The 23,575-nt window shown below is 40.6% G+C and overlaps 1 protein-coding gene across 8 annotated transcripts in view; it reads right to left on the bottom strand.

Annotated features, from left to right (window-relative positions):
• Nucleotides 1–411: 411 nt before the first annotated feature.
• DCAF8 (DDB1 and CUL4 associated factor 8) overlaps nt 412–23,575 on the bottom strand; it is a 49,356-nt gene continuing 26,192 nt past the window's right edge. For all 8 annotated transcript variants that reach the window (XM_043962997.1, XM_043962992.1, XM_043962990.1 and 5 more), the window contains 8 exons: nt 22,341–22,451; nt 13,249–13,321; nt 12,725–12,782; nt 12,190–12,297; nt 10,229–10,359; nt 2,575–2,694; nt 2,041–2,157; nt 412–1,491 (listed from right to left, as the gene is read on the bottom strand). In XM_043962997.1, coding sequence (XP_043818932.1) covers nt 1,372–1,491; nt 2,041–2,157; nt 2,575–2,694; nt 10,229–10,359; nt 12,190–12,297; nt 12,725–12,782; nt 13,249–13,321; nt 22,341–22,451 — 838 coding nt within the window. In that variant the 3' untranslated portion in view covers nt 412–1,371. The remainder of the gene's footprint in view (nt 1,492–2,040; nt 2,158–2,574; nt 2,695–10,228; nt 10,360–12,189; nt 12,298–12,724; nt 12,783–13,248; nt 13,322–22,340; nt 22,452–23,575) is intronic.

Here is a 23,575-nt window from a genome sequence, read left to right as displayed (position 1 = left end):
TCTAATGGGTGTCTGGCATTTGGACCTAAAAGAACAGCCTCCCTGAATCACCCCACCACGTCACCAAAAAGAAAAGAAAAAAACAAACCCAAACCAAAAAGCTTCCAAACTGAGCAGAGGCAAGATTTCAGGGGCTAAGGGAAGGATAGCACCCATGTTGTACAATGAGAGGCCCTGCCTATTTCTCATGGCAGATGTGCTCTAAAGTTGGGGAGATTCCCCTCCTCCAGACCCCTAGGATCCAAAAAGAAAACTCCAAATAGGTATATTGAGGACAAAAAAGGGACGCTAACTCCACTTGTCATCCCGATCACTAATCCCACTCCCTTCCTTAAAACCCTCCCACCCAGTCCCTTTATTACATTCATAGAGAACATAAAACCTTGATAATAATTTTAACTTGATGACATCCAAGTTTGATTTGCTTTTTAATATATTTATAGATATAAAATTAGGCCTCTAACAGTGATAGGGAAAGGGACGTCACCGCCGCCAAACATACATTTCCTTAAAAGTAACAGAAAAGTTAAACATCCTTCCTATCCACACCCCCTCCCCCCATCTTCATCCTTCTCCCCCACCTCTTTGCCACCCTGTTTTAGGTGGTGAGGTGGAAAATGAAAGGAGAAGGAAGGGGGCAAAATCAAGTGCAAAACACTGTGATATGTAAAGGAGGACAAAGAGGGGAAGAGGTGAGTGGGATAGTTGGGGCTCAGAGGCGGGAGTCCTAGCAGGGAGTGGAACTACCCTGAACAAGCAGGGATTGGGGGGAGGAGGGAGGGAAGGAGGAGAAAATGCAATTTTCCCAGGCTTTAAAAAAAAAAAAGAGAAAAAAAATCAAAAAAACCTAAACCAAAGAGGAAGTGGCCCCTCCATTCCCACTCTGGCTTCATGGTGCTGAGCAGCCAAAGATTCCTTGGCCCTCTCCCCCAAAGAAACAAGGAAGAGGAGAGGAAAAGTAACACTGCCGCCACCCCACCCCACCCCCAAAAAAACCACACTAACACAACAGGCTCAAAAAAAAAAAAGAAAAGAAAAAGAAAATGAAAAAAGAAAAAGATTTGGGGAGAGGCCATTTCTGCAGAGTCCCATGCACCTCTCCACCAAACCATATTCCTGGGCTCAACCCCCCACCTGCCCCTTGTGCATCTTAATGCTTTGTCTCCCTCCTCCGGTCAGTCCTTCTCCCTTGGATGTCTTTCTTTTTCTAAAGCAAAAAGTCCAAAGTGCAATGCTGCTGAATGTGAGGGCCTCGGGTGGGTCAGGAGAGGGGCAGCCTCATGCCCCCTGAGAAGCAGAGCAGGTTGGCAAGCTGGCCCCAGTTGCCTCCCCTTCCCTACCCCTCATCCCTCCCGAGGGAGTTCAGGGCTCTCAGGATGGCATGCACTGCACCCGGTCTGGGCCCTCCTCCTCGTCCGATGTGTCTGAGGAGCTGGGGGACTCATCTGAGTCTCCATCTGTGGCCCCGACGACCCCGGGCTCCCGCCAGCGCTGTTGGTGGGGTGAGGGGTTGTGTTAGTGACTACCCCCCAGGGCAGGTCCTTCAAACCAGGAAAGGGGACACTGGGGCCCACAGGAATCATCACAAGGACTGAAGGATTCTAAACATCTTCCCCCTCCCCAACAAAATTCCTATCTGAGAAGCTAGAAGCTCCTCAGATTTGAATAGGTTATTGAAACCTTGCACCCTTCCTACACACCGAGACACAATACTGGCATGTCTCCTTCAGGGGAGGGGGAGGACATAGGTGCCAGCTCTATTTGGTGGTGACTCTTGTTTGGATATATTAGGGCTTTCAAAGGAAAATACAGTCATGTGACTCTCTTGGAGAGGGGCCAGGTAGGAGGGTGCTGGGATAGGCAAGAGAAACCCAACCCAGACCTTCCATTTTTCTCTTCAGAACAAGAGACAAGGGTTGGGAAGGAGATGGTCAGTAGCATTTTCTAACCCTCCTAATAAAGGGAATCCAATTCAGTAAGAACAGTGTTCTTAGGGAACAATGGGATAGATGAGATCTTCCCCACTCCACTCCAACTTACCCGGTGATGTCGTCTCTGCCTCAAGTGGTGCATGAGGAACCAGAGCATGTGGCTGTCAAACAGGTCAGTGTGGTGCAGGCTGTCCTCATCCCGCTCCCGTTTGTTCTTCTTAATCACCTGGAACCCAAGGGAATAAAGCCTAAGTAGGAAGCACCTAGAGTCCTATATAGCCTGACCAGGAAGACTGGAGGTGTGTCAGCTCCCAAAATGGGATCTCTCCACTGGGAGGAAAACCCCTGGCTACTTGTATAGAGGGTGACCAGGGCTCGAGAAGAGCCACTGGGTTCCAAACTAAACAGGCAAGGGATTTGGTTCAGAATGTTTCTTCCAAAAGATTCTTTCTCCAATTACCAATTATGGAAAGAGAGACCCTTAAAACTAAGATGGACATAGGTCTAGGAAGGGCAATGGCAACAATGTGGGGAAGGAGAAAGGCAGAAAACTGTTAGGATGCCCTATTACAAAGAGGAGTCAGTAAAGGAGACACTGGAGGATGGGAATTAAAGTGCTCAACTTTTGTTAGTGGTCACTTACATCCTTTAACCCAGTTAGCTCCGTGGAAGCCTCAGCAGTAGGTGCCCAGATCTTGACATCATGGTCTAGACCACTAGTGGCCAGCACAGGCAGGTGGGGGTGGGGCTCTAGACAGTTCACCTGGAAAGAAAGAAAGAACAAGTACTGATTCAGGGTGTGATGGGAAAACCAGGCTTCAACCCCACTGCTTGCTCTTCAGTGGCTCCTCTTTCTCACAAGGTTGGCAGGAAGGCTTTGTGGTGTTAGGGAATTGTATGGACAGAGGCAAGGCCACACCTACCCCACTAGCCTAAGCTAAATGTGCCCCCTACATGTGCATGAAATAGAACACCAAAAGATGCTCTGAGGTAGCAAGGTTGAAGAACAGCAGTCCAGTTTTCCCCTAACATGTTTCAGTGATTTGACTCTACCGTAATACAGACCTATGGTTAGTTGCCTGACCTATTCTCCCCACTGGCATTACTACCACAAAAGCATGGTTCAGATGACCTAATCTAGTCTCGGAGTTCTAATCCATCAGACTAGAACTGTTCTGACAGTTTTCATCAAGTGTCCCTCACAACCCCCACAAAAAGACAGTAGAAATGGATGTGGGAACATTCATCTGGAGTTGTTTACCCGATGAAGAGGAAAATACAAAGAGGAGAGATAGGGGTGGTGGTGAAAAGGATTATCCTTTTGGCACCCCAAATTATCCTTTTCTGTGACCTACACTTATGGGGCCAAAGACGCTCCTCTCAACTAACCTCAACAGAATATAATTCCCTTAACCTTATTCTGACAGAGCAAATCCACGAAGGTCCTACAAACCCAGTCACAGTCACTTCTCTGTGTACAGCTACAAAACAGGACAGCCATGCACAAAGCAAGAAAAATTTCACATTCACATTTCTTTCTGGCTAAGGACACCTCTGCCCCCTGCTGTCTAAAGCTAAAATACCAGGTCCTAGTAACCAGGGTTATTCACTCTTTTCCCTATGATTGGGCAGAAAAGAATGACAACCACCTCCCCACCCCCAAATAGCTGGTCCCTTGGAAACAGCATTTCCAAACTTTGGAGTCTGATATGGGACAGGAAAAGAACTTGTGGTCTTAAACTCACTGCAGGCCCCTCCCCCCGCCCCCCCCCCCCCTTATGCTTGCAGCTACTATAGCAGTCTTGGGTTCGGCCACAGACAACCCCATCACAAACACTCGAGAAGCAAAGGGACAACCAAGGAAATCACATGCCTGTCTACTAGTTTCCTTTCAAGTCTTCATTTTTCAATTTATATTTTACCAAAAGAAAAAAAAAAAGGCTTAGAGAAGGGTCAGGTGACACTAGGCTAAGTAATAAAGCAGAAACCCATCCTACTGATGCTAACCCTTCTCGGAATACTGGTTCATATCTACTAAGGAAGGCATCAAGTCCTACTCCCGTGAAGTGAAGGAAAAAGACTTAGACCCTTTTCTCTAGAAATATGACCAAAGGAAGATAGAGCTGGTTTGGTGTCTTGCTCAAATGCCCCCTTTCCTTTAGGCAAGCTCTTCCCAGTCACAACATTGTGAACTTTGCTTAAAAAGAGACAACAGCAACAGGTGATTTGTTTCTCAAGCTTGGGAGTAAGGGTCCCAAAGCTAGTGAGAACAGAGTAACATGGATCATAGTACCTGACCATATGACAGGAGGAAGTCTGAATTGAGGGGAAGATTGGACATGGGGCCATTAGAACACACTTTTAATGGTCTGCACTTTTATTCTTTGTTTGAGGTGATGGGTGTCTATCATCACTTTAACAAATGGCTTAAACTGCATAGTTTATCCAACCTGCATTCTTTGTTCAAATTGGAAAGAGCTATGGCCTTGATTACTGGGCTGAGTGGAAAGTCTTGAGTTTAGAAAACGGTGCCAAGAATCCAAGGATTCCTCCTTACCTTTATGGCGCTGAATGGTAGAAAAATGTGCATTTAAAGACTAGGGTCAGGGACAGGGTCTAGTCAGGGGATCTGCATCTAGTCCTGGCTTAGGCATCAAATAATTAGAAGACTTTGCACTTCTCTGGGTTTCAGTTTCCTTCACCTGTAAAATGAGGTCTGGACTAGATAACCTCTGAAGTCCCTTTTCCAGTTATGTTTTATTTTATAATAAAACTACTATAAAGTCTAATATTTCAGATACAGAGTTAAGTCCCATGTCTAGTGGCATTATGGGATCCACCTAAAAGAGGGAAGGTAAATAGGCTCAAATGAATCATTTAACTTGTAGAATGAGGTTAAGGGCAGGGCTGGAAATAACCTTAATTTAGCTCCTCTGCCTTCTTCACTGAGAATCTAATCACAGAACCAGAAATAATAAAGATTGGTGGGGATTCTCTTGAGAAAACGCCCTACCAAACAGATGTTTGGATCATTTGTTTCTTCCCATACGGGCTTACCAGAAAGTGGTCTATCTATGTTAACACTTTTCTGCAGTCACTCAGCCATGTCATTTTGGAATGCTAACAGAGATGAGAAAACCCACAAGCCTGGAAAGTGTCAGCTCATTTCATCTCTTTGAAATTAATCCCAAGGAGAGTTTGGGGTTAAGGGAGAATAACAATTTTCCCACCCTACTCCAAATAAAAGTGTCAAGTCCTGCAACGTTCTAACTACACATCATTCTTTGAGATTTGTTTTTGCTAGTGGTTTGCTTTTACTTACTCTACATGGTAACCAATTTTGCCTCGGACCTCAGCTCATTCTAACAGGTATTTTCTAGACAAACAAACTAAGTTTCCAGGTTCAGCATCTCTGGCTTTACTCAGGTCTTAGGAGCACTGGATCCCAAAATAGTCCAGTGGCTCGGCTGAGGCAAGAATAAAAATCATTGTGTCATGTAAAGAATATTAGATCTAGAACCAGAAGATCCATGTAAGAATACATAGAATTGACTTTCCTTCTCTGATCTACAAAATGAAGTATACTTATACTAACCTGTTTTAGAGAGTTGTGAGAGAAAAGCACTTTATAAAACATTAAAGCTGTGTTAATGTGTGCTATTACTGTAATACTTCAATGAATTTGTGTTTTCATTAACATATTCCTTCCAACAATGCAAGTACAAATCCATCTACCCTTTCTTATCCTGTGTGATTTGTCCACACTTTCCCATAAATCTTCCACAAGGGGTCCATCCAAGGCTTGGAAAGATGGAGGTGTCTTCCTCTAGGTCTGGTGAAATTGTGGGCATCAAAGTAGCAAAAAGGCTATCCAGTAGTTATCACTCATTCTCATATGATTGGCCCATCTCCTTTTCTATTCATATACTGTTTCAATGATAACATTTATGCTTTTTTAATATGCTTGCCCAGAACTGGTATCTCTTGTAATTATCTTATTTATTTATTTATTTTTTATTTTTATGGGGCAATGGGGGTTAAGTGACTTGCCCAGGGTCACACAGCTAGTAAGTGTCAAGTGTCTGAGGCTGGATTTGAACTCAAGTCCTCCTGAATCCAGGGCCAGTGCTTTATCCACTGAACCACCTAGTTGCCTCCCATTTATGCTTTTTTAAAAAGCACATTATCTTTAGCAAATTGCAGCCTATTTACATTCACCATTGCCCTAATCTAACATTTTGATTACTTCATGACTGTGGTATTACATGATTCATCACCATAAAGCAACACTGGAAGATGACTTGCTATTAAAAGAGGCTCTTCTATTAGAAAGAAGCTTAGGGTCACTGAAAGAGCTGTACAATATCCCAAATGCAAATCAATCACTCTATCCTATTTAATTATGAGCACAGTTCATTATCCACCTGCAGCACTTATCCAAAATACATGGACTGATGGAACAGCTATATGAGCTGTCCTGACAACTACAAAATAATCCAGACAATAGGAATTCTTCATCTACTTGGTTTTTCATGTGTGAATAGTTAGGCTGAACTCTCCAGAGTGACTACAGATCTCATTTAGGAAACTCTGCAATGGTCCAGGGAATGATTCAATTAGTATGATATCCACAAACAACAGCATCTAGAGGGAATGCCTTTGTCAATCTGGACCCTGAGCTGGCCATTTTCCACAAGAGTGGCAAACATCTGTGGAGAGCACATCTTCCATTTTATATCTCAAATGACAGTAATAATCAAATCATTGAACAAAATAATCTGTGTTGTTGCACATACCAAGGAATATTCTATGATTTCCCCATATGTATGGAAATACCCTGTCTGAGAGCTTTTGAGCATATATTTTGCTCTACCAAAGCAAATGCCTTTTTTAATTAAACCAACAAACACCAAGCAACTGTATGTTCTTATTCACTGTACCTTTCAATCAACAGTGTGACTAAAGCTATAGTCTATCATAAAATATTTTAAAAGAATGACTATCTGTGCTCATCTCATATTTTTATCAAGGATGCCCTTAGTATATACTTAAGTGGTTCTTAAATACTTTAGAGAAAAGGTGGTCATCATATGGTTAGGTCAAAACTGATAACTTCTTAATTGTTTCTGGCAAAAATAACATTCATTTTTTTCTAATTGTTCTATATTTTCCCCCTAGGTCAGACATCTTGAGAAATCAATCTTTCAGCATTCTCATAACTGTGTTAATTCCCACACAGACCTCCTTCATATTGTTGGGTTAGTTCAGTGACTCCTATTTTTTGTTTCCATTAGTGTCATTTGTATTTCATCATGTAAGAACATCAAGAACCGTGATACTGAGTCCAAATTTGGTAGCCCTATTGTCACTAATGAAGAAAAAATGATGTTGTAGAAACCTTAACAGATCTTTTCCACTAACAATCTGTTTGCTGTCCTTCAAGTTTCATTTCTAAATGTGCTTATAATGATCTGGCTTACCTGGGTCTCACAAGCTTGCCTCATTTCTTCTCCACCATTTCTTGCCTTTTCATGAGTTGAAATTGTTCATGACCCTCCACCATCCTTTGGATTATATAAATAGTTTGAATTTATATTCTAATCCCGTATTGCATTTGAATGCTTCTTTTACTGGCAAAGAGACCAAGTGTTTGTTGGCTAAGGTGGTTCCTACACTTTTTTGGCCTTCTTGCTGTGGTGACTGCTATATAGGTTAAGCTTCCAGAGAGAACAGTGATCATATGTATTAATAATGGCTGTTCCTTTATCCATTGCCCATTTTTTGATATCAATAGCTTTTTAAAATAATTCAAATTGGACTTCCTTTAATTACATGCAATTCATTTCATATTTGTTCTTTCTCCTAACTTGGTATATTAATTGTAATCTTTGCTCCAACAATTCAGTGGTTTGACTACATGGAAAGCAAAGTTGGGAACACTTTCTATATCAGTAATCAGTCATTCTTGTGTGTGTGTGTGTGTGTGTGTGTGTGTGTGTGTGTGTGTGTGTGTGTGAGAACTGGGGTTAAGTGACTTGCCCAGGATCACACAGCTAGTAAGTGTCAAGTGTCTGAGGCCGGATTTGAACTCAGGTAATCCTGACTCCAGGGCCGGTGCTCTATCCACTGCGCCACCTAGCTGCCCCATATCAGTCATTCTTTAGCAGCTAAAATATTTAATTTCAATTTTGTGAGGTTGTTCAGTGCTTACCAGTGTCCAGTGATTCTTGTCTGTCTTCTTAAAAAAAGTATTTCTGATACACCAGCACAAGGTTATCAGAGGAATCTAAAAATTTTGTTTTCTTGATCCTGAGCCATATTTCCAACACTTTCTTTTTTTTGGTCATATACCCACCTCACTCCAGACTCACCTTTTCATTATAGGGACCAATTTTCATAGAATTTCACTAACTCCTAATCTTCTGCAATAGATGTCTGTGCATAAATTATCTTCTTTTTGCTTATGTTCATCAGCAGCATGAGAAAAAAAGCATGGGATGCTATCAAAATGAATACTCCCATGAAATATTTCTTGTCGCCTCTGACAAAACCAATGCCATCAGCTCCTTTATTTGTACCTTCAAGGAATGCCTGTGAACCATCCTTCTATTCAAAGATTACTTCCTTATATCCTTTGGTTGTTGTTTTTTTTTTTTTGTGAGAATGTCAATATTGATAAAGTCCATATCTTCTAGCAGTATGTCAACAGATAAATGTTTATAAATGGTTGGAAAACTGATTCTTAGCATGTTCTTCCTTCTTTCCTGCAACTCTGTTACCATCAACAAAGAATCTGAAGGGTGTTGCCTGGGGGACATTTCTTTTTCTTTTTTTTCTGAGGTTTCCTGGGTTTCCATGGCCAAAGAATATGCCACCTAGTGGCCAGCTTACTGGTGCCATGCTGCTCTATACTTAATTAGGCTGGTCCACAAAAGAGGCTTGTTGATGGGCCTATGTAGAAGCCTTTCTAGAACCTGCCATAGCTTGTTTTCTGCTGGTATTGCCTTCAAGAACCCAAGATCACCTCCAAAGGAGGTAGCAGCATTGGAATAGGACTTGTAGAACCACTATTATAAACAAACAAGAATAAATCAAAAAACACAAAAGAGGGCCCTGACTCTCCATTCCAAGTAAGCCTGGAGATATCTGGAGTCTTATCAAGATAGAAACAATGATGAAAAACACTGAAGGACCACAGGAATCCAAGAGGATATAGGTCAGCTCTCCCCAGTCACCCATGTTTCAAGTTAATGAAATTGCTATAACTATTTACAGCTAGAGTTGGGTCTCTTTAGCTTCTAAAAAGTACTGGGTAGTCAGAAATAAGCTTAGTAGATGACTTTTTCTAATACTACAACAACTTGCTTTTTTGTTTTTGCGGGGCAATGAGGGTTAAGTGACGCAAAGTCACACAGCTACTAAGTGTCAAGTGTATGAGGCCAGATTTGAACTCAGGTCCTCCTGAATCCAGGGCTAGTGCTTTATTCACTGCGCCACCTAGCTGTCCCTACAACTCCCTTTTGATATCTGTAACACTTAACCCATAGTCAAATAACATAATCTAAAACTGAAAGTGGTCTTCAGAGTTCATTTAGTCTAAAACCCTCATTTTACTGATGGGAAACTTAGGCTCCAAGAGTTGTAAGTAGGGCTGGGATTCAAATTCAGGTCTTCTAACTCTAAATCTAATGGTGTAGTTTGCCTTTCCTTCTGAGGTCACACACACAAAAAGGAGGGCATGAGGAGATAGAGAAGGAAGGGAAAAGGATATAACCAATGAGGTAAACTAGTTCTTCCACCAGCATTCCTGGAATCACACTTTTTTTGCCCCAACTCAACATAATTTTATTGTATTTAAATGCATTTACGTAAAACAAGAGAGAGGTAACAGAGCATAGATCCAATAACACCATACTGGAAGACAAGATTATATACCAGATTCCAGGACAATAGCTCCCTTACTAGAAAATACATGGGTTTAGCCATAGGCTATGGTGAGAAGACTGCACAAACCTCCAAATTACTTTTTTCTTGGGAAAAGCTAGTGCTAAGGAGAGTTACTGCACATAGGTAAGATTTTATTCTATTTTCTTCTGGAAGACCCTGCCTTAGAGGAGGCAGAGATCTAAGGGGAAAATTATAGGAAGAAAGAAGAAAAGGAAAAAAACCCTATAGAAACAGAGCAAGGTTGGCCCATGTTCCTCAACCCTGTCACAAGAGGATGTTATGTACTGCCTATACCCACCTTAGTGGTTGGGGGGCTGGGGAGCCAGCCAGACCCACCACACCACACTCACCACGCCTCCCTTGTCCCCTTCCATGAACTGGATGATCTGGCAGGACGATTTCTCCCAAAGGAAGATGTGCCCACAGTCGCTGCCGCTCACCACAAATTCGCTCTTAGGGCCATAGAAATTGACGCCTTTCACTGAAATGGGAAGTGAGGGGAAAGATTCCTATATGAGGGTTGGCACCAGGCCTGTATCCATCTGCCTTGCTCAGAGCAAAATGCCCATATATTCCAGCTCATGTTCCCCATTCAGCACCAGCACTAGTTCTAGCTCAGCTTTGAGCCAATGGATCTTTTTCATTTATAAAGAACTCAAGCGAGCACACACATGTAGCAAATGGCCACAAGAGAGGGAACCACCACAGACCCCCAGAGCTTATTTGTATTCTTCCAAATAGCTACTCTTAGGGCAGGAACTTGGTAATCCATAATCAAAAAATGTTACAGTTGGGAAGAACTGTACAAACTATCCAAATGCCTCATTTTAACAATAAGGAAACTATCTCAGAAAGGGAGTATGGTTTGCCCAAGGTCACACAGCTTCTAAGTGAGAGTTAGGACATGAATTCTGGTTTCCTGATTCCAAGTACATTATATGCTCCACTATACTACAGTTCCTCAGTACCAACCTTAATCTGTCCAGTGTGATGATTCATGAAGGATAGCCATTATTGGACTATTTAGCTATCCACTTAAGGGTCTACCCAGGTTTACTGACAACTAGACAGGTATTATTATTCTATACCCTAGGAGCTCACCTACTGAAAAACAAAAAAACCTCATTACAAAAAATGCTTTATCAATATTTCCAGAGTCATCAGCTTCCTCAGCCTGATAAACATGTTTCACAGATACCAGGAGCATTTAATCTCAACTGATACTAAAAATCGGCGGGGGGGGGGGGGCGGCGGCGGCAATGGGGGTTAAGTGACTTGCCCAGGGTCACACAGCTAGTAAGTGTCAAGAGTCTGAGGCCGGATTTGAACTCAGGGACTCCTGAATCCAGGGCCAGTGCTTTATCCACTGCACCACCTAGCCGCCCCCCCATGGTATTCTTTGTATCTAATAGAAGAGGTCAAGAATCTGAACTGTTCCATAGCTGCCAATATTTTAGGCTGGTATCCTTGCTGTCTTCTCTCTGGTAGGCTGAGATCTGTGCTGATAAGTCCTGCCACTGCTAAGAAAAATTACACAGCTGGATGACCTAAGAACATCACACCCAACCATACAACATCCAGGATAGATGTAACTTATAGCTCAGGTGTGACAGTAACCAATAAATGTCAATTTTCAGTGGCACTCAGGGTACTGCTGACATCCATGAAGGAAAGAGTGCTGGACTTAGGAGTCAGGAACACCTGAATTCAAATCTTACATCTAGCATTTTATTAGCTATATGGCCATGGGCAACTTTTCTAAACATCCATTTTCTCATCTGTAAAATGAAGATACAGCCTATAGTATCTCACAGATGGGTTGTTGGGAGGCTCAAATGAGATAACTTATGCATTACATAAATGGCAACTATGATCATAACTCTATCCCCACCACCAGTCACCTGCTCTCCCCTTTCACATGTATCAATAGGGGTTCAATATTACCCCTTATTTCCCTCTACCTTATACATCACTGACTAATACATACATATTGGTTTCCTACAATCCCCATGTGCCAAAATGAAAGGAATAAGAACCTTGGCACAAAAATTTGGAAAAGTTGCAAGTTCTGTTCTATGACTTTCTGTATTAATAGGTTCCTCCACAAACTGTATATGCCTCTTCTCTAAGCAACCCCTTTGAGCCTCATTTATCTGAGTACTGTGACTCAGAGAGATCTCCTTTCATGTGGAAAAGCCCTTCACTACTCACATTGACAGAAAGAGAATTTTAGTGGCTATCTACTCCAGGTCCTGTAGATGTCCAACTCCCCACAGAAAGAGTAGCATGATACATGTGTCAGAATCTTTACCTGTAGCATTATTTCGGTGCCCCTTATATCTCTTGATGTACTGGGCACCATCACTGTGAGAAGAGTTGAAGAGATAAATGTCCTCATCATTGTAACTGGCAAGGAGCTCTGCCGGAAACAAGGATACAGTGGTGAAGACATAGGAAGAAATCAGAATCATAAATTGGAAGAGTTTTTTACTATATGCTCCATACTGAAGATGGCAACCTGACCATGTGTCTAGGGTATTCTATTCACAGACGGTATGGGTCTAAGAAGAATAACAGCTACTAACTCAGGGATAAGTTATGTGCATTAAGAACCTGCTAGGTGAAAGCAGTTAAGCTTTGGGCTTGGCTAGATACAACCATGACCAGTATACTCAAGGGTTCCCTTGCATCTCAGAGTAAAGGGATGTTTTTCCTCTTTTACCTGCCCTAATTGTTAGAATCCCCATCAGCTCCACCCAGAGAGTTGTGACAAAAGTGGTGTGCTCTGAAAATAATATGCTTCTCATTTTCAACTGTTGCCTAGGAGCTGGTCACTACCCACATACCTGTGCCATCATGGCTGTACACAAGACAGGTGATATTTGCTTTGGATTCACTGTTTACCTGCAACAAAGAGCAGACACTGACATCCATCCATTCATCAAACTTTTTCACCTTTTCAGGAAAATAGGTTTCCTTTTCAATTTCCCCTAAAATATTTACCCCTCAAAGAGGGACTACAAACCAATGAAATATTGGCCTGCCACCTCCTATTGACAGGGGTTCCAGGGTTCACAATAAAGGAACTGCTGAATTAGAAGAATGATGAAATCTAATCAAGAATCTAGGTGACTACTCATGGCAGAATTTGAGATAGATAAGAGATTCTCAGAGCCAAAAGAGACCGCTAATCCAACCTGAACTTTAACAAGAACCTCCTCTATATTATACCCAACAAGTAGTCACTCGATCTTGGTTTGAAAAACTTCAGTGAAGGGAATTCACTACCTCCTAAGGCAGCCCATTCCCTTTGTGGACCGTCAAAATGAGTCAGGCAAGCCTAAAGTCAACAATCCATCACAGACTTTACCAGGTGATGAGGACAAAATTTCTTCAGCACACCATTATTCTCATTCTCATCAATTTTACGTTGGTCATAAATCCTGTAGGAGGAAAAAGCAAGAAATCAACTTGTACACATGGCTGCCACAGCATTGTACATTTCTGGAAACAGGGGTGGTAACAGCAAATCTGAAGAGTAACAGGCACAAGGAGACACAGAAGGAATGGTCCCTACCTGAGCCATTACTTACCAAATTCAGAAAAGAAGCCACTAAACTGTACACATCTTTTGATCCAGTGATACCATTAACTGAGTGGCAAACCATGGTCAAAGACAGAGGAAGTCCCAAAGAGAGAAAAATATTCAAAGTTGCACCTTTTACATTAGAAAAGAATGGGGGGGGCTGAATAAATTATGTAATGGAATATTACTGTACCACAAGACATGAAGAATACATAGAATTCAGAGAAATTGTGGGAGTCTTGTAAGAAGTGATACAATGGGGGCAGCTAGGTAGCACAGTGAATAGAGCACCAGCCCTGGAGTCAGGAGGACCTGAGTTCAAATCCAGCCTCAGACACTTGACAGTTACTAGCTGTGTGACCCTGGGCAAGTCACTTAACCCCAACTACCTCACCAAAAAAAAAAAAAAAGTGATGCAGTAAAGTAAGCAGAACCAGGAGAACAATTTGAATGATGACCACAATATAATAAGGAATACAACACCAAAAAACTTCAGCCTTCTGATCAATTCAGTGAGTAATCATGACTTCAAGAGAGCAATGGTGAAGTATTTCTATTGCTTTTTTTGTGTGTGTGGGACAATGAGGGTTAAGTGACTTGCCCAAGGTCACACAGCTAGTAAGTGTCAAATGTCTGAGGCTGGATTTGAACTCAGGTCCTCCTGAATCTAAGGCCAGTGCTTTGTCCACTGTGCCACCTAGCCGCCCCCTTCTATTGCTTTTTGATAGAACGATGATGGGGGACTAAAAGTCTTCCTGAATGATGCATACATTTTCAGGCCTGACCAATGTGTCATTTTGTTGGAATAAACTTATTTGTTATTATAAGGGAGAGATCTACAGGAGATGGGAAGGAGCCAATGTGAAGCAACAATGATTGGGGGGAGAGGGGGGAGGCTGGGCAATGCAAGTGACTTGCCCAAGGTCACACAGCTAGTAAGTGTCAAATGTCTGAGGCTGGATTTGAACTCAGGTCCTCCTGAATCTAAGGCCGGTGCTTTGTCCACTGTGCCACCTAGCCGCCCCAAGAATGATATTTTTAAAAGAGCATCAATAAAACTTTCTTTCCCCCAAGCAGTGGTAGAATATTCCCATACATCTGAACTATGCTTTGTAGTGTATGCAGTCCTTTCATATAGCCTCCTCTTCCTTTTCTCTGCTTAACCAAATCCTAGTTATCTGCCCAGCTCAAGTCTGACCTTTTCAGAGTATTTATTCTCAACTATGCCAGTACAGTTACTTCACCTTTCTCTGAACTCCTTTAGTACTTCTAATCTACATTATTCATCTTATGTATATTACCTGGCATTGTCACTCTTTCCATAACTAGAATAAAAGTCCTTGAGGGCAGAATTTGTGGTGTTCACCTTTTAATCCCACAGTGGTGCTTAACATTGTGATACACTGCATATATAGATGCTCAATAAAAGTTTGTGGCACTTTTACAAAGCTGTAGCTAGATTAATATGTATTATACAAATCTCTCTGCAGTTTGCTACCCAGATATATCCTTATTCTCTCTCCAACTTTCAAACATTCCTAAACCAGCCTAAGGAATATAGTAACACAAAGACTCACTGATTGCTACCTCCTCCACTTGCCTAAGAATGTTTTTTCCTCTTTTGTTTGCCATAGCCTTCACAAAGTCCTATTTTTGGCCTAAATATGATCTTGGGTCAATAAAGGCTATACCAATGTAGTGTAAGCATGAGCACAAGTCTAAGTTTTATCATGCTGGGAAGGTTTCAGGTATGTTCCCACTGACAGACAGAATCTGCTTTCCTAGATTCAGCTTAAGTACATAGAGGTTGACTACTAGCAGGCCGGCCAATAGGTGATGAAGTCTTCAGTCATGGAAATTCATGAAACAAAAAAATAACTCAGTCTTGCATGGTCCCCTTCAGTTTCAGCAGAGATGGTGGCAAAGTGGCAGAAAATGCTAAAAATTACTCAGATTTTAGACCATAATTATTAATTTAGCCACTGGTATTCTAAATATGAGATCCTTATCTAGTGATCAAGTAGATATTCTGGCAGAAATGAATCATATTTATCTTTATATTTTTGCTATAAATGAACCAGAAAGCAAAAGGAAGTTGCAGAAACTATTATGGAGATAAGGACATTCATAGTACAAACCCAGAAGAAAAGAATGACGCCAAAATACTGACAAAGATTCAAAGTAAAACACAGCCAGGCACAAATTCAACTAGAATTCCTGGAATAAATGAAGTACAAGTTTTAAAAAAAGAATTACAAACTATTTTTTATAAATGAGATGAAAGCACTAGATGAAAAAAATTAGAAAAGAAATGAGAACTATGGAAGAACTGGAAAGGAAATTAATAGCAACTGGTCTGGAAAATAGATTAAGAAGAGGTAACTTGAGAATCACCAGACCACTTAAAAACAATGACCAAAAAAGAGTCATATATATCTTCAAAAAAATCATAAAAGAAAATTGTCTAGTACCAGAGGGCTAAGGGGAAATAGAATCTATCAGTTACCTCTTGAAAGAATTTCCAAAATGGAAACTCCCAGGAACATTATAGTCAAAATCCAGAGCTTCCTATCAAAGGGGAAAAAAATACTGCAAGCAGTCAGAAAGAAAAAATTCAAGCATTAAGGAGCCACACAAGATTTAGCAACCACCAACTATATTAGTAATTAAGAGCTTGGAATGGAATATTCCAGAAGACAAAGGATATAAGCTTACAACCAAGAACAACTTACTCAGCAAAACTGAGTATAATGGGGGGACGGGGGGGGGGGGGGGGACGGGGGGGGGGGGGGGGGGCCAGGGGAATGGACCTTTAATAAAAGAGGACTTCCAAGCATTGCCAATGAAAAGAGCAAACCTATTTAGGTACTCTGAAGTACAAACACTGGAGTAAAGAAAAACATAAAAAGGTAAACATGAACAAACAATCCTAAGGGATTAAGCAAGGATAAACTGCTTACTTTCTAATGGGGGTGATGACATATGCCCTCTAAACCTATCATCATCAGGGGTCATTGAAGGAGTCTAATTAGACACCCTGGGAGTGGTTCTTTTATTTCTTGATAATCTTGGGACGAAGAGAGGGAAGGATTTATTAAGTGCCTACATTGTGCCAGGTGCTTTACAAAGATCTCATTTGATCCTCGAAACAATGCTGGGAGGTAGGTACTATTATTATCCCCATTTTACAAATAAGACTGAGGTTAAGTGACTTGTTCAGGTTCATACAGATAGTGCCTAAGGCTGGATGTGAACCTACTGAACCACCTAGCTGCCTTGGTAATGGGGTGAAAAAAGGAATACAATGATGGGGAGAGGGGAGAACTAGGGAAAATTATTTTACATAAATGGGGTGCTCAAGTAGAAGTCTATACAATCAAGAAGGAATAGGTGGGGCAAAGTTACTGACCCTTGAACCTCATTCTCATCTAAATTGGTCAAAGGAGAGAATACACATGTAGCTGGGGAGAGATTAAGGGAGAGATTAGTCCTAAGCAAAACAAATTCTAACTAAGGATGTACAAAAACATTTATAGTTCTTTTTATGTTAGCAAAGAACTGGAAATTGAGAGGTTGTACATCAGTCGGGGAACAGCTGAACAACTTATATAAATGTGATCTAATACTATTGTACTATGATGAAGGGAATAATGTCAGAGAAATCTGGAAAGACTTATTGGCATTAGTACAGAGTAAAGTGAGTGGAACCAAGAGAGCAATTTATATGACAATAATATTATAAAGAAAACAACTCTGAAATTTGAAACTCTGATCTTTGTAATTATTGACCATGATTCCAGAGGTCTCATGAGGAAACATGCTACTTTCTGATAGAGAGGCAAAGGACTCAAAATAAAGATTAAAGCTTTCCCAACAGGGGTTTTGTTATTCTTTCTCAATTGAGGTGAGATAGGAGAGAAAGATTTTTGCTGATTAAAAAGAAATTTACTTAAAAAAAAATACAATGCTACCTTCCACACCTAACTTGCCCTTTAGGTATCTTGTTTATTTTGAATAAAGTATATCCTTGCAGAGGGGGGGGGGAAAAGGAGGTTGAAGCTAAATGGAAAGATAGCATATAGATTTCTCCTAGGAATGGCAAATAAAGGAGCTAATTTTGTCAGATGTTCAAAGTCAATTAAAAACAGTGGGAAGAATGAGGAGAGCCAGAATTTATATAGTATTTTAATTTTTGTTTTTTGGTATTTTTTTGGGGGGGGTGGGGGAGAACCACAACACCATTAAAACAGTTGTGACCTATCCACCAGTATCTATTGACAGGGATGAGATAGAGAAATCTGACAAAGAATTTGGTATGAGGCTTCAAATTAAATCAAACTTATATGATGTTAATTAACTCAAAGATGCAAATAATAAAATACCTCAAGGAACTTAATGCTTGTTATTGTTTATAAAAAAGCATTTTATTCCAAAGAGCAAAATGCTGTCATAAAGCTTCCCTCCAACAAGGTGTTTCTCAAGTATGTCAAAAATCATAAAAAGATTTCTTAAACAATCTAAGAGAATTTTGTTTGCAAGTACTAGCAAATCAGATCCTCTCCGCCCCCCCCCCAACGAATTGGTTTTGCTAATTTTTCTCTTCTTTTTCTTATAAAACGACCTTTATTATAAGGGATGGCTTTTGAGATGGAAGGGAAAAATCAAGGGGGAAGGAATATGGGCAACATAAAGAACAAAAGATATGAGTAAAAATTTATTTTTAAAAAGTAAAAAAGTATCAAGTAAAATATGACAGATGTCTCATTCCCACTAAAGGTGTCTACCATTCTCATGGAAGATATGTAGCAGAGAAACTGATGAAGGTACTCCTTTTATAGATTTGATGTGGGATGGAATTTGGGGTCAAATTAATCGTGAGTCATCCCAAAAGAATTACAAGACTCAGTGACTCAGTTTCCCAAGTTTTATTGCAATACTGTGAGTGACCACAGGGAGAGAACCAGAAAAGTGGAAAGGTATCTCTCTCGTATAGGGTAAGAAAAGACAGTTATATTTATAGTATAGACAAATCGATTATCAGTCTTATTATAATAATCTCTACCTTAGGGAGGTACAGGGGAGGGCCTGTCCTACTCATTATAATAATCTCCACCTTTGGGAGGTACAGGGGAGGGCCTATCCTAATTTGGAGTTCCTGGGGTCCTAAACCAACCCCCTGAGGCAGGTACCTTTTTCTGTGGAGGTGTTTTTGGGGTTTATACGTCATAAGGTGAATCTGGAGACAAACTTGGCCTTTTCTGAGCATGTCTCTTTCTGATTCCCATGGCTAGTTTCAAAACATCTTCATTTTTCATTTATTTTGAGTCTAAATTTCTATAGCCTGTCATTTTATCATTGTTATTGTTTCAGGTCTTCATGGTCTCCCTCTCTCTGTTCCCATTCTAGGTACTGATTTATGTGGGTAAGAGAACCTAGCATCTTGACTTGTAAGTTATCCATTAACAGGGGTCTGAATCCCTTTTAGAGCTAATATCTGAATTAGAGCTTGGATCTTGGGTTTTTCTGTTAACCCCTTTTTTTGCCTCCTACATCGATTGGCAAGTTCCTCAGGTACTCCTGATTGTGGATGACACTATTGACTGAATCAGGTCCTAGAAAATTGTACAGCCTCCTACATGAGACTCAAAAATCTCAAAAGAGTTTAGCCTACTTAATCACATAAAAAAAAACAGGAGGAGAAAGAATGTCTGTCTGAATTATGATACAATTATGATTTGACATGCTATGGATAATATATAAAACTAGTCCATAATACCTCAAACTACATACATCTTGGACAGAGAAGCCTCAAGCATAATAAACAGGACCCAGAACTAGAGGAGAGGTAAAAAGAAGGCTGGGAAATTACAGTATTTTTAATGACTCTTACATTCTTTTACTGATGTTACATGGCTGCAAGTCATGGAAGATTTAAATTTTTGTAGATTTTCCAAAAGGGTAGCGAAGGTCAACAGGTTATAACATATGCCCAACTTAGAAATGGAAAGGAGATGCTGCACGCAAGATCTCTTCAGAGAGATGTATGGCCAGACAAGGGAAAGGGCTGGTGTTACAGGGAGAATAAGGGCACCAAAGGACAGCTCTTGTGCTCTCTGGTATCCACTCAATTTCAAGCAACTTAGAGAGCGCCCATTATGCTGCAGAGATCCACTGTGTGGAATTTATGGGGAAATTGGACAAGAAATTGTATTATAGATGGACTGAGATTTCTCATGGTTAGAGAAATTACCCACATTGATAAGATCACAGATCCATCAAAGTATCCAAGTAAATACTGGCTAATCAGCACCAACTGCTCTCCATGGCTGATGTAGGTGCACACTTCTTCCACATTCTCCTTCCAAGTCCCAAATTAGATATCAGGTTTTAGGAACTAGGCACCTATATAAGTAGTCAGGTGTTTCCACTATGATCTCTGAAAGGAAGCCCTTTGGGCCACAAAGGAAAACCAATGTTTTGGGGTTTGTTTTGTTTTTTAACATGAAATATTTATTCACTAATGTTTTCATTTTTGTGTCTGAAGTCAGACCTTCCAGCCCCTTTAAAAGAACAATTATGAGAAGGAAATCCCTACTATTCAGTTGACTGAATCAAAAAGATGTCAGGGAAGTTCAGAGCAGTCAGCAACAAAACACCAGAGAAAAGCTAGTATACTAAAGGACTATCTCCCCCGAGGAGATTAAGATTACCTCAACACCTCCAGATCTTCCTGCTTAGCAAACTACCCATTACTTGTTGAGTACTGTAAACTACAAAGGAATGGTAGGTGTTGAGGCTGATAGGAAATAGCAAGCCTAACTGCTGTTTCTTTTGTATTAAACCACAGGGCCAATTTGTAGCTTCACTTTATCCCAGAGGGAAGTGTCAGCTTCAGAACAAGGGAATTCTAACTGCAGTTTCCAATGTAACTGACTGATTCTGCTACTCCTTTCCAAAGAGCTCTCCTCTAGCAGGCAAATTTTTCAGAGATGAAGGTTATCAAAGACAGTCTAGAACTCTGTGCAGGAAACTACCATTTTGTAAAGGTCATTGAATGGGACCAATGGCTTGGTCGAGGAAAGTGGCCTCAGAAATGAGAACTAAGAAGTCTTAGTATCTTGTTCAGAGAGAAAATCTTTGCATTCTGTTGTGAACCTGAGGACAGATAAACTGAAGGAGCAGAAAGGAAAAGACTTGTAGTAGGAAAGGATTTTTTGTGAGGAAAAAGGGAGAGGCAGATACACCTAGGTTCCCTGAGGCAGAAAGGCTGATATGTTGTTAAGGTCAGGATTCTGGAGGAAGGGTAACTCAACCATATAACAATCTATATAACTCTAATAATGATGTGACCTTATATTAATATTGTATTTAATACTTTGATTCTCATAGTAACCATGTGAAATAGGTCCTCTAGACTATCCCACTTGCATATCTCTAGACTATCCTATTTGTACATGATACGGTGAAAAAAGCACTGGCTTTGAAGGACTAGGGCCCATGTTTGAACTCCACCTTTATCACCTGTATGGACAAGTCACACACAACTTCTCTGGGCATCAATCTCCTCATTTGCAAAACAAGGAATTAATAATACCAAATGATCTCAAGGTCATACACTCTAAATGTATGATGTTGTGAGACTGAAGCTCAAAAACAGTAATTTGCTTAAGACTGTAAAGCTAAGCGGCAGTGTTAGAATTAGAGCACAGATCTTCACACTGTTAGTGTAAAATGTTATTACATCCCAATGATTTTTGTTAATAAAATTAATTTTAGGATATGATTACAGTAATGTTGTCTTTTGTCTAGATAGATAATGTTCCTCCTGACAGCAAGGCAATGAGAATGCAGAATGAGACACACATTTTTCACAACAGCCAATACAGGAATTTGTTTTGCTTGACTAATTAAGCACATTTGTTTTAAGGGTTTTGTTTTTCTTTTTTCTCAATTGGGGAGGGACAGGTAGCAAGAAGAAAAAAAATGAATGCTTGATAACTGAAAAAAATTAAGGTAAAAAAAGATAATGTTATTAAACCTATAATTAGAATTAGGGAAATAAGCTTGGAGGTTGATAGTTGTGAGGCTAGATTTTCTTGGTCCCCATTAACCAAAGACTCTGTGTGTGTGTGTGTGTGTGTGTGTGTGTGTGTGTGTGTGTGTGTGTGTGTGTGTGAGAGAGAGAGAGAGAATGAATAAATAAATCTACAGAAAAGTATGTTAAGAGTTAAGGTGTAGCTTATCACTGTGGATCAAGAGGAAGCTAAATGAATCCTGAGGAAACTGAATCCATTACCTTGGCCTCATCTGCATGTGGCTTCTCATTTGGTGTTTCAACTCAGCTGACTAATCACAGATGGTTACAGTAATAAAAATGTGACTAGTAGAGATGTAGAAAGAAAAAAGTAGTTATTCAGTTCTGTAGGAGTTAGGAATCCTGAGCTCAATGAGTACCATCAAGCCAGCTTGTTTCTTAATCTTAAAATTTTGAAGTTCCCAATTCATAATCTTTATTCACTTACATAAAGAAGCTGGAAAAATACACTGATATAGCCTTTGCCTAGAAGCCTAGAGACCTGGGCATTAAGTCTCAGTTGTGCAACCTTGGTCAAGTCACTGAATCTAAGTTTTTATTATTCCCATATTATGAATTAAGATATTATCTATGACCACTCCTTTCCTAACAGAAATAAAAGAAAACACATCAGAAAACATTTTAAGTTCTTTGAAGGACAGAGCATTTCAAGAATTAAAAGTAATATTGAGTAATTCCTAGGCCATCTTATGCCTCTCCAGGACAGCACTTGGCTCTTGGCCCCTTTGGCTGGGCTACTACTTACTACCTTCCGTAGGGCTTCCTAGAACTAGAGACTCACCTCACAAATTGATCTCGCCCACCCACTGCAAATTGGTGAGTGTTGGCGGGGTTCACGTAGATTGTGTATAGCCCAACTTTCTTCTCCTTCTCCTTCGTCACCACCAGTTTCCTTTAAGAGTAGAAGAGCATACACAGTTACATTCCCCAAAGGGTCCAGATGGTCACGGCAAGTGAGAGCAGGGAGAGAGGCGCAGACAGGGCTGACAAGAAACCAAACAGATTCTGATTTGGAAAGAGAGAAAACAGCTTTTCTTGTTCCAAAGTTTAAAAAAAAAAAAAGACATACATTTACCATGTGTTACTTCAGAAATTTAAAAAATCTCTAAGGAGTTCTCTTTAGTAATGTGCAACTAAATAATCTTCTGGAGTGTTTTCTGAGCTAGCACATTCTGAAGATACCAGCCACCTTAGTCACTTCATGACCTTTTTGCACAGGGACCAAAGGACTCAAACATCATGGCCTCATTTCAAAACAACATTAATTTGTGACTACACAGATAATAGCACTCTAATCTAAGATCTCCCAGCCCTTTACCTACAAATAGCTCTCTGCAGTCCCTTAGAGAGGAAAAAATTATAGACGGAGGGCTGAAACGAATCTTCTAGTGACTTCAATTATGGTTTTCAGACAAATGTCACTTTGAACCAGACTTATAAATTGAGTATCAAAAAATAACAAGCCCTAACATTGTTTCCTAGCACAATGAATGTAATCGAAGGGGAAACAGTATCCTTAACCATTCCTTAGAATCAAAACTGTGGTTTGTTTTTGGATTGCAAGGCAGACAAACCAGTCCTGGACATTCTTCTGACTATACCACAGGAAAAGCTGCCTCCCAGCGGGGTGTGAAGGCCTGGGGCCAACCTTCCTGTCAACCTGGCCCTAAAATTTCAGGGCAGGCCAAATCATGCAGCATGTTCCTCTTCCCACAATATTTTATATAGTTGCAATTAGATTAAAATGAACATAAAGGGCAGAGGAAAATTAGACACCAAAAGATAACATGAAGCCTGAGGAATACGGGGCTAAGTTTAGCAGATTAGTGAGAGTGCATGTGTATCAAGCATAACTGATCTTTTTTAGCACTAGCTATCAGGTCCAGCTCCTGCCCACTCAGGCTATCACCCTCAAACAGTGTTCAGACAGTGGGTACACAACAGTACCATGATTTTAAGCAATTCACTATATTCTGATGAAAGCAAAAAGGGAGAATCTGTAAGGGTAAGTGGCCA

This window comes from Dromiciops gliroides, chromosome 4 (assembly GCF_019393635.1).
Source record: "Dromiciops gliroides isolate mDroGli1 chromosome 4, mDroGli1.pri, whole genome shotgun sequence".
NCBI lineage: Eukaryota > Metazoa > Chordata > Mammalia > Microbiotheria > Microbiotheriidae > Dromiciops > Dromiciops gliroides.
The sequence above is the reverse complement of the archived record's forward strand: the minus strand, read 5'-3'. Positions and strand labels throughout refer to the sequence as shown.